This window comes from Podarcis cretensis, assembly GCF_951804945.1.
Source record: "Podarcis cretensis genome assembly, chromosome: 17".
NCBI classification, from domain to species: domain Eukaryota; kingdom Metazoa; phylum Chordata; class Lepidosauria; order Squamata; family Lacertidae; genus Podarcis; species Podarcis cretensis.
In genome coordinates, this window is record NC_137187.1 from 9,189,996 (window position 1) to 9,200,866 (window position 10,871).

Consider the following 10,871-nt stretch of genomic DNA (forward strand, 5'->3'; position numbering starts at 1 on the left):
GTCATTGAGAAAGATCTGGTGGGAAGTATTTTTTGATTAATGATCCCAGGAGACTGAATTAAACTGACACTTGTATCTGCTATCAACAAAATGCCCATAAATTTATGCTGCAAAGGCAGTTTTGCAGCAGCAAGTTGCATCCCCTGTGCATCAAAGTGGAGAGTAAGATCTGCCCCTTTCAAGTGTCCTCAACCATCGTTTTTTTAGGGGGGAAAGTAATGGTACATGAAGCACCAGTCTCAGTAAATAAGGGCGTTGATTTTTAAAATATTTTAATGCTGTAGCCCCCTTTATTTGTTGCTGTGCAGGCTTCATTTACTGAGTGATGCCTCGACTTCTTGGGCTCAAGACATCACCGTTGATACAAGGGTCAGCAAGGCCAGAGTTACAGGCCCGAAGGCTTTACTCACAGTGCCCCTTTCCATGCATAACAGCAAGGTACTACTGCCACAGTTTATGGAGCTCAAACATGGACAGGGTTTTGAATCCTTTGAATTTACAGATGCCCTTGATTTTCTCTTATCTTACCAAGTTTCATAAAGGAGCTAGTTCCTTAGGAATGGGAAAACTTGGAACAGGAGTTTAAGAGCTAACATGAAAAGTGGACAACCATAGCTTCCATTCTTTCTCCTGCTTCGTTCATCCTCAAGGGCTCTTGCCTACACACATACTGCACTTCATCTTTTCAGGAATGGAGAGCAACAAAGCCCTCCCACACTCTGCTTGCTACCATCTTCCCTCTGAGAGTACAAGACACTGCTTGACCCTAGTCAGGGAGCCTCCCTCCTGGTGGGACACCCAGCCTGCTCTGCTCGTTCCATTTCTTTCACCATCAGAAAACAAAGAGATCTATGGGCAATTAGGTGCACATGAGATAGCTGGGAAGCCAAGCCCAGAGCTTGACACCTAGAGCCTTCTTTTGCAGTACCGCTATGCTCTGGTTTGGGTCTCTACTAGTGGCAGGAAAATGTGTATTGGCCACAAAGAAGGGAGGTGATTCATAGAAATGATGCAACACGTTTAGAACTTTAAATCCTTATTTATTTTTTTACAAAACTTGTTTTACAGCAAACAATCTGAAAAGAAAGGTATGTTCTGTGCAAATAGCACTGTGTCATCCTTGGGTAAATGACCTGTTGGGAGATTTCACTATCTACAGTTTCTTAGATTTTCCCCATCCTTGTTTTCTTATTTATATCTCTCTTTAAGTTTGCCACAAGGGGAGGTGGTTTTTTAGTCTCATACGCTGCACTTCGTTGCAGACGACGTCCTTTGATGTGAACGATGTATGGCAACAGAGGTGGTTTACGTACTGTCAGTGCTGTTCCTTCAGGAGTATAGCATTTGAGATGTACTTTGTCATTCAGATGAGCTGTTACTGCAACCCAGCCTGTGTAGAAGAAATACCAAAACATGTATATAATCTAAACAAAATGAAATCAGAACATTGGATTTGCTGGGTGAACAACTCCTTGAACAAAGCAGGACTATGTCAAATTTCATTTTTCAGTATTAAGACAAAATATATATTTAGATACTATTTTTTTTTAGGGCCTGTCCAAAAATCTTTACACTCAGTAAAATCCAAAGAACTTGATAAGAGATTGAGAAATCGGGAACCTCCCCCCCCCCCAAAAAAAAAGTCTTAATACACTACACTAGCTCTCTGGTTATAGTCATCATCAGGATAAAACAAGAAGTACCAGGGCACATAGCTACCCTGCCCGACACAAGAAAACATTTGCAGAAGTTACCAGCAGATGAAAGCTTTATATCAGCCACTGCCTCAGTACTGCCAATTCCTTCCAACATCACATCCTGATGGACAAGTGGCGGGAATTCTTTCATTCGTTCTTCACCTCCCATAGGAACCTTGTATTACAAGCCGGGGATTAAACAGTAAAAAAATGAATAACTCTTCATTTACATAGTAATGTAATTAGCAAATTATAAAACAAGTGGCAGGTCAAGTCGGGGAAATAAAGCCCAATGGTTGGGGACAAGTTAACCAAGAATAAAGTAGGCTGGCAGCCAAGCAAGCAACAATAATAATAATAATAATTGTATTTTGGGATTTTATTTTCATTATTTTTTTAAACCACTTTGATTCGTGAGAAAACTGTTACAGATGAAAAAGGAAAGAGAAGACAGGATTGAACAAGAACAGATCAAATAGAACAAAGGTGTAGAAAGGAAATTGGTGGGGCTTACTTTTAAGTAGACATTTACAGAACTGCTCTGTTAGAAAAAGATAAGGAAAACGAAAATGGAGAAAGAAGTAAGATGTGGTTGAAACAGTGAGAGAAAACCACAAGCTGAATGGCAGAAAAGAGAAACAAGAAGTTGAAGATAAAAAGCCAGTGAAAAGATTACTGCAATACGCCAGATATAAAATAAGACTGATAATCCAAGCAGGACCGTCAAGTATTGGGAGGAAAGGGTTGCTTTAAGAGAGTTTTCAGGTTTAGGGGTGCATTCTCTCATGGACAAGTTTCTGTGGCACACATGCCAATGGTGGGATTACAAGGCCTGAAGGATAGCATTTGGCCCCCAAACCAGAGGTTCCTCACTCTTGATTTAAAGTGGTGTCTTGTCAAAATGGGGACATTGCCTGGACTCTGATCCTTAGTGCGCTTTAAGTGTAGATCACAACGCAGTTTTTTAAAGTAAAAAACCAGAATGCGTGGTCACACATAAGCCTCAATTTCTATGGATATTCTGGAATGAAATGATGTGTTCAACTCCATGCAACTGCAAGATTCAGTAGACTTAAAACCACATTGGATGGCTTCACTCATTCTATTTAATAATCTTTTTATCCCTGGGGGGTCCTCCCCAGTTCCAATATTGTCTCTTCCCTTAGGAATCGTGGACTAATCTCACTGACCACTGTAAACTAAGATGTGTGAAATGCACTTTCTCTTGATTGCAATCAAGCTTCTGTTTGAACTCTTCAAGATGTCTGATGGTGCTTATAAGATTCAGGGTGAACAAAAGCAAGTAACTTCACACAGCTTTGGCTATATTCCAGTTTCTTAGCACTACTTTAGGTATTTCCACCCCGAGTAAGGCCTAGATTGTAAAGTACCCTGTTAGAAATTTATATACATTAACAGCAATAAAATTAAAATCTAAGATATCTCCGGTTGCTGAGATAGCACATCTTGCAATGAGGCTGCTCTATAGTGTGGCTTTAACAGGGAATAATCTTCTTGCAGTAGTGCTCACAGAATGCTATTTAATTCTATTATCTTCTTTGCAGAGATTGGATAGATGCAAAACAATGTGAAGTATTATTTCTTTCTTGCATAAAGTGGAAGACCACCAAGATATGGAGAACTCATCTGAGACAATGCAGTCATGGTGCTGGCTAAGAGCAGAACAAAGCCTGCCTTGTACTAGACCTAAGAGGCACAATAATGAATGGCTGTGGAAGGAGAGAGATCACAAGGCATTAGCCCTCATAGATTCTCCAATGGTAGAGACAGTACTGGCTTACCTTCAGTAATGTTTGACCTGCATGTTTTTGATAGACAGCATCTGCTTTTTCTACTGTAGTGATGTGCACAGGCAACAAATTAGAGGCCACAACAGAAAACCAGCAGGACTGGTCTCCCTAAAGAGTAATAAAGCTGAAAATAAATTGTCTGAAATAAATTCTATTAAGTTTAAAAGACCAGTTTCATCAATAAGCTTAAAGCCATCTTTGCTAGCAAGAATTCTCCATTCTCTATAGTTGACTGTGATTTAGTGATTGAAGGCTGGACAGACCTGCATTCTTATAAACATTTCCAGATCCACAGTTACTAACAAGGGACTGGAGAAACAGGATTTTCAGTCTGATAATACTCTTTCTGTAGTTATTCCACCCTTGCCTTTTAATTTAATATCCAAAGAAAAAACATAAAGCCCTTAATATAATGTTTCCAGTTTGGGAAGAGATATCTTAAGATTCAGCAAACAAGAAACACAATGTATTTAATGAACAATTTAGCTTAGCTGTGTTATTTTAGCTTTCTTACAACATGATACTCCAAAACTTTGGAAACATACACACATACACTTTTTCATACAAAACAGCTGCAGCTTGTTTTCCTTTTGCTCAGTGAAGATGCAGGCAGCTTATTCTATTTCAGACATACAGAGCTTGAAAATAATTGCTGAAGAACTGAACAACAGACATCACCTTATTCAATATTCATCCTCATAACTTGTTAATAGCAGAGTAACAGTAAATCTTGAGAATATAAACAATGGAAACTCAATCCTTTTGTTAGCCCAGAGGTACTGTCAGAAACTGGATCTCTACCCAAAGGAAAACATATGACTTGAGGCATTTAGTAGCTCCCTATCAACCTCTGGTGGTGATGTCTATGAAGCCCAAGTTATTTATCACTGCTGAGGGAAGAGAAGGAAAAATGCTCATTCAAGTTGCCAGCTCTCAATCTGGAACATACCTCACACAGTCTTTTCAACTACAGTCATACTGTGGGTTAAATATGCTTCACGTTGAGCGTTTTCAAGTTGCACTCTGCGGTGACCCAGAAGTAACAGAACGCGTTACTTCCAGGTTTTACCGCCCGCGCATGCGCAGACGCTCAAAATGATGTGACGCACATGCGCGGAAGCGGCAAATCATGACCCGTGCACGTGCAGACGTGGGTTGTGTTCACTTCAGGATGCGAACGGGGCTCCGGAACGGATCCTGTTCGCATCCAGAGGTACCACTGCACACTCTATATAATACACATTACAAATGAGAACTTTGAATCAAGTTCAGAATAGCCTCTGTCTCCTTTACCTGCAAATAATCTATGCGTCCCAAAGCACCTAGAAACAACGTCATCCCAGGCTTAAGCACAAAGGACCTTGGAACAATTGCACAGGTTGGCAAGACAAGCTTGACTTCTTTCTCCTTCAGCAAGTTCAAAACCTAAAACCAAAACAGAGTCCATTATATAGATGAAACACATTTTCATTTTTCATACTTTGAGATTTATAGGACAGCTTAAAGTTATTTCATATGCAGTTGACAGGAAAAGTGATTATATAAATCATGTTTTCAGGCCACTGATAGCAAGACGGCACTTGTCATCTAAATGCTATTCAGGTGCAGGAATGCATAGCTACTTGAGGCAGAATTAATTAAAAATGTAATACACAATGGCCTTAATCCAAAGAAGCCATGTATATGCATGCTACGGTGATGTAGCTCTCTCTAAAAACTCTACTGGTAGTTCAGTATGTTCAATAAACCTTTAGATTTCATTTATTGAACAGCAGCTTCCAAGAATACCTAGCCAACGGTTTAAACGGGTGGAGTGTCAGAAATAACAGGGGGAATGCTAAAATTCAGGCCAAGTCCCTGAATTTATGTGAAACAGCTCTTTGGATATCTACTTGCTCAATTTATTTCACTAGCTTGAGTAAATTCTGCAAAGGATCACCAGCAACATATTTTGCAGATACCCCAGCTCTCCAGCTAAAAACAGCAACGCAAAGCACAGAATCATAGAACTGCAGAGTTGGAAGGGGTCTCCAGGGGCATCCAGCCCATCTCCCTGCAATGCAGGAATCACATTAGTTGTACATACTAATTATCATCAAAGGACATATCCAGCCAATTCAACTAGATGAGCCCCATAATGTGTATTTCATCATCAGGGCAATTCAGCTGCCCTGTAAGGATCTCCCTTGCTGGAACAGAGGGCTATTTTTTCACATGGGAGAATATGGGTAGCATCATAGAATTTGTACATTGGTTCATGATGCAACAGCATATCATTGCTGCTCCACTCGACACACATTCCAGATTTAATCATACATGGGCAAAGTTATTGGAAACTGAAACAAAACCCATCCACTATACACATTCAACCAACTCCTGGCCCCCTCTGAATGAAGGCTTCAAAGTTGTCTGTGTAATCAACAGCTACTCCCAGCAAACTAGATCAAAGACAACAATTTATTTTATAGAGAGCATCAAACAAAAATCATTCATTACCAGGTCTGACAGAGAGCTGTGGGAAGCTTTTGCTAAATTCTGTGGTCTTCTTTTAAAGTTGCCCAACTTTGAACCAAGCAGATGTGCTTTGTACTAAATAAGCAGTTCATTAAGCAGTCTTAATTAATTTTTTTTTTACTCTATTATTTCAGACCTTCCCTCCACCCAAATTTTCTTGTGCCAGGTTGGTTTCCAAAGTGACTTCTGTTTTAGCATTTCTGAGCTGTGTGCACACAGGCACATAGATACACAGTCACTAATAAAGGTTTCCTGTCCAGAGCTGCTTCTACCTTCATCCAGCTCTGGGTTTCTTTCATCCACTTTTTTTTTAACCTTAGAAGAATGAATTATAGGATTAATTTTACAATGCAGGGGACTCCCCACTTACGAAGGGAGAGTCTAAGTGAAAAAAAGTGGGGAGCACTTTCTAAACACCCTTTAACCGCCCTCTCTGCCACTCTCTCTTCAATCCATAACAAAAATATTCTATCCAAAAATATCCACAACTAGCATGAAAACTCTGGGGGGCTGTCTGGAGGCTATGTGGGAAAGCAGCTGCTCCTGCTGCGCTACCCCATACACCAGCTGTTAGGCAGAGGGTTTCCTCTGCCCTCACTGGCATCCTCTTTGGACTCTAGGGAGGGTGTCCTTGCAAGTCACCAGGATTCTCCAGCTTTCTCCCACAATTTCCTAGTATGATTCTATTTATTTATTTCTTGGCACCGCACACAAGTAGAAAGCGCATTAGTGGGGGGATGCCTGTAATCAAGGGGGGGGGTCTCTCAGCCACTTAAAACTGAACATGAAATTCACTCAAATGTTTTTTCTTTAAAAAAGACTGCATCCAAAGCATAAGGAAAGTTGCACTTTTCAGAAAACGCTTCTGCGCTTGAACAAGACCTCACACAATACAGTAATGAAGTTCTACAGCAATTCTGCTTCAGCTAACACAACAGGTTGTGCATGCTCCTGCTCAAGATTTTATACAACAGGGTTAACATTGTTTGATTTAGTGTCACTTTTTCTCATAATATTCTAGTGGAAGACACTTTTCAATCCAAGCCAATGCCTTTCCTCTTCTTAGTCCTATGTAACAAACTTCTTAAAAGTAGAAGAGTTAACTTACACAACCATCTTTAACAATCCCTGGAGTGTCATAAAACCAGCGAGCGTCTTTCACTTCATTGTATGTGAGTTCAACTTTCTTAGTAGCAGTTACAGGTGGAACAGAAGGTTCTTCCTCCATACCAAAAGACAATGCTTCAGCATCAAACTCAATTTCACAATTTTTCTTCAGCTTTTTTGGCATTTGAAATGTTCTCCCAATTCTTCCTACATCGAAAGAAAAAAAAACCAAATTATATTGCTTTTCTTCAGTTAGTAGTTTTTGTCCCTTACAAACTTCTCATGATCCAGCTTTCTGGAGGCAGCAGCATCTTAACTGAACTTCAACGTATAGAGCTAAGGCCACTATTTCAGATTAAATTCTGGAATGATATGCTGATATGAACTATGCATTTGACCACTGTACATAACCCCTTCTCTGCATCCCCTCTGCATTTACAATTTTTCAAAAGGTCATAGGATCATATAATTTGTATCCTGATTTTCTGGCACGTGCTTAATTATATTTATGATTGTTTCATTTATTCAATTCTGTACTTTTCTGGGAATACAATCAAAGCGTTTATTACAAAAGAAAACATTTGTGGGCCACTCCAAGTATGACTGATGTTGGCTATCACCTTTAGAGTTAAGATCTCAGTCTGAAAATACTTATTACAGTGTACAATCACCTTTTAGTCTGTCCTCTGGTGATTAAACTAAAGAACTGAGCCAATCTTCTTACTGTATCCTCTTTTAAATTGTAAATTCTCTTGCTCACTTGACTAATCTGTCCTCTACTATGTTCAATGGGACTCAGGTAAGCATGTATAGAATTACAATCTTAGTCCTAGATATTATATAAATTAAAACAAGTACAGTTGGGGTGATAGGCAACATTAGTCATACTTAGGACTTATGTACACTTACTCTTGTCCCATTGCTTTCCTCTGGGGAAAACTGCTCTTTAGCACTCACATCAGCTGCATAGTTCTCATAAAGCACTCACCTATTAAGTACCCTTGCTTTTTGAGGATCGAGAGCTGCTTTTGCTCATCTTCACTGAGGTCTTCTTCCATTTTCTCTGCATCTGCCTTTAGTCTTGCTTCCCTCTGGAATATTCTGTAAGGTGTAGGATTAATAATTGGAAATTTCAGGAGATTCAAGGTCGTTCCTAGAAAAACAACAACAGAGGATTAAGATTTTAGGTAAGTATAAGCAATGCTAATTTGTCCCCCAAACTATTATGGGACATAATATAGTAATAAGAAATGGAGAAAACTGATGACAAAAACTTGTTCTGCTATTTCTTACATTTTGACAACCCATCTTCTCTGGAGCTTGTATTTTTATGTTGTGAACCACCCTGTGATCTTGGAATGAAGGGCGGTATACAAGTTTAATAAATAATAATAGTAAATAACAGAACTGGCGTAATGGTCAAATCATGAGGCAAGAGGTTCCCAGTTCAAACCTCATCTCAATTCATGCCCTTATGAAGTGGCCTGGCTTTAGGCATATTATTGTATCTCAGACTCATTCCCCAATATGTGTATGACATTGGCTTGCTACTATTTTATTTTTTTAAAAAAATTATACTGTTTCTCACATTAAGTCTTGTGGCAGTGTATCTCAATATTAAAATCAAAACATTAAAATACTGGAAGAAAATACAACTGAAAAACTAGGGAAGAATATAGATGCTGAGATCAAGCACCAGCAAAGGCCTTAAAGAACAAATGTTTACCAAAGATGCCTAAGCATCATAAGACGACATGCCCATATAGTCTTGCTAATTCAAGGTTTGGCTTAAGAGTGTCGGGCAAATACAGATCTCAAGTGCTATATAAAAATATTCAATGTTATCTAATTTGTTCATGTCAGATCCTCATAGCCCATGCACTCCAGTGCTTCAGTCTTCCTCCTGTCCACATGATAGTTGACTTATGTGTGACTGGTTTCAGAAGAGTAGCAGTGTTTCTCATTCTTGCTATAATATGAGTCTTATGACAACTTTTTAAAAGCTCATAAAAAGTCTAGTGTGGCACTTTTTTTTGTTAATATAAGAATTTAGTACAGCTCATCAACAACCACCGATTTGCTGGTGTTTAAGGTGTCACATGGCTGTGTGACAAGTGTAACAGGCATGGACAGCTCTCAGCTATATGTGTGTTTGGAACAAAGAACAGGTACTGACTTTTTTATCATCTCCAGTATTTCTGGAAGAGCATGACAGCATTACATTACTCAGCCATAAATGATGTTCTATGTGGGCTCCCTTAGGTTGGCCTAAATAAGTAAAAGCGCTTCCTCTGACCTGACCTGGCCAAGGCGAGATTGTTGCCCTATTGATCACATCAGATGCTCTTGACTTGCAGTAATCCGAGTGCAGGAGGGCATTGAAGAGGGTAGACTTCCCAGTATTGGTGCCTCCCACCAGGTACACATCCCCGTTGAACTTCCAGGAGCGCTGCAACTTGGAGATCAGCTCTTCCACCCCATAGCCGGTCTTGGCACTGATGAGGTGCACATCAACCACACGCTGCTGTTTCTGCGGCGACGTCGGGCTGGGCTTCGCCAGCTCCACGAGACCAGCGCCAGCGCAGCTCTCCAACAGGCGCTCTCGGAGACGGCTCAGGTACTGGGGCGAGTCGCCGGGCAACAGGTCCACCTTGTTCCCCAGTACGAAGAGGTGCGCCTGGCTGCCCACCAGCTCGGGCAAGTCGGTCGGGATGGAGTCGGGCAGGTCCAGCACATCCACCATGCAGAGCACCAGAGGTGGGCGGCCGTGGCGAGGAGGGCGGCACAGGGTGGCGCTCACCAGGCGGCGGTACTCCTCCCGGGGCATCTGCACCTGCAGCGCCTGCTGGTGATGCACCAGCATCCAGCAGCGCTGGCACACAGCTCCCTCCAGCGCCTGCTGCCGGCGGGTCGCCCCTTGCCCATCCTTCCCTTCCCTCTCCTCCTCCTCCTCCTCCTCTCCCAGCAGGCTCCGGTATTTCTCGCTGGGAAGGTACCCGGGCACCGCAGGGTCCCGGCAGTGCAGCTCCGCGCCGCAGCCCGAGCAGCTCACTCCGCTCGACGGCACGGAAGGGTCCGGGTGGCCCCTGGGCCGGTGGGCCTCCCGGGGCAGCTTCGGACGGCGCGACAGAGGCGGCCGGCTTGCGTCGCCGCCGCCGCTCCCGGGCTGGTCCGGCTCCGGCCTCCCCTCAGGCTCCCGCGAGTTTCCCCCCTTCGGCAGCCGCCGCTCTTCCTCAGGGACGTACTCGAGGAAGACGAACTGCTCTTCCTCCTCCTCCTCCTCCTCAGGCGGAGCCACCGCCGCCGCCGCCCCACAGCGTCTGAGGGGCTCCTCCGAGCTCCGGTAGGCGGGGAAGCCGCGGGTCCCGGCGCGCCGACGCAGCGCTCCTCCGCCGCCCCATGGAGGCCGCCGCCAAAGCTGAGGGAAAGCCAGCAGCGCGGCTCGCCTCAAGCCGTTCATCGCCCCTTCAGGGGAGGCCGGGGGAAGGCAAGCGGCGCGTGAGGGAAAAGGAAGCGAGCGCGCCGGCCAGAGCGGCTCCGGCTCGCGGTCCTCCAGGCGCCGCGCCCCCTGTCGGGGGAGAGTTGGCGTTTCAAATTGAGCGCGCGCCGTCGGAGGGGGGCGGGGGACCGCTCTCTTCCATATACAGTAAAGTGGTTGGTTTTTTTTTTTTAACCGCCCTTCATTCGAAGAGCTCACAGCCTATGCATTTATAAAACAAAATGTTAAATAAAAAGGACCCTT

General features: G+C 42.9%; 1 protein-coding gene across 1 annotated transcript; it reads right to left on the bottom strand.

Moving 5' to 3' along the window:
* Positions 1 to 1,019: 1,019 nt before the first annotated feature.
* NOA1 (nitric oxide associated 1) lies at positions 1,020 to 10,656 on the bottom strand. The gene is made up of 7 exons (XM_079959398.1): positions 9,431 to 10,656; positions 8,118 to 8,282; positions 7,131 to 7,336; positions 4,802 to 4,933; positions 3,500 to 3,616; positions 1,755 to 1,872; positions 1,020 to 1,390 (listed from the first exon to the last, which is right to left on the bottom strand). The coding sequence occupies exons 1-7, from the start codon at positions 10,587 to 10,589 to the stop codon at positions 1,164 to 1,166; spliced, it is 2,124 nt and encodes a 707-aa protein (XP_079815524.1). The 5' UTR covers positions 10,590 to 10,656; the 3' UTR covers positions 1,020 to 1,163.
* Positions 10,657 to 10,871: the final 215 nt, after the last annotated feature.

Coding starts and splice junctions, on each gene's coding strand:
- NOA1 (XM_079959398.1), bottom strand. CDS start 10,589: ATGAACGGCTTGAGGCGAGCCGCGCTGCTGGCTTTCCCTCAGCTTTGG. Junction 4,934..7,130: donor GGATTGTTAAAGATGGTTGT/GTAAGTTAACTC, acceptor TTTTGGTTTTAG/GTTTTGAACTTGCTGAAGGA. Junction 3,617..4,801: donor GACGCATAGATTATTTGCAG/GTAAAGGAGACA, acceptor ATTACTCTTTAG/GGAGACCAGTCCTGCTGGTT.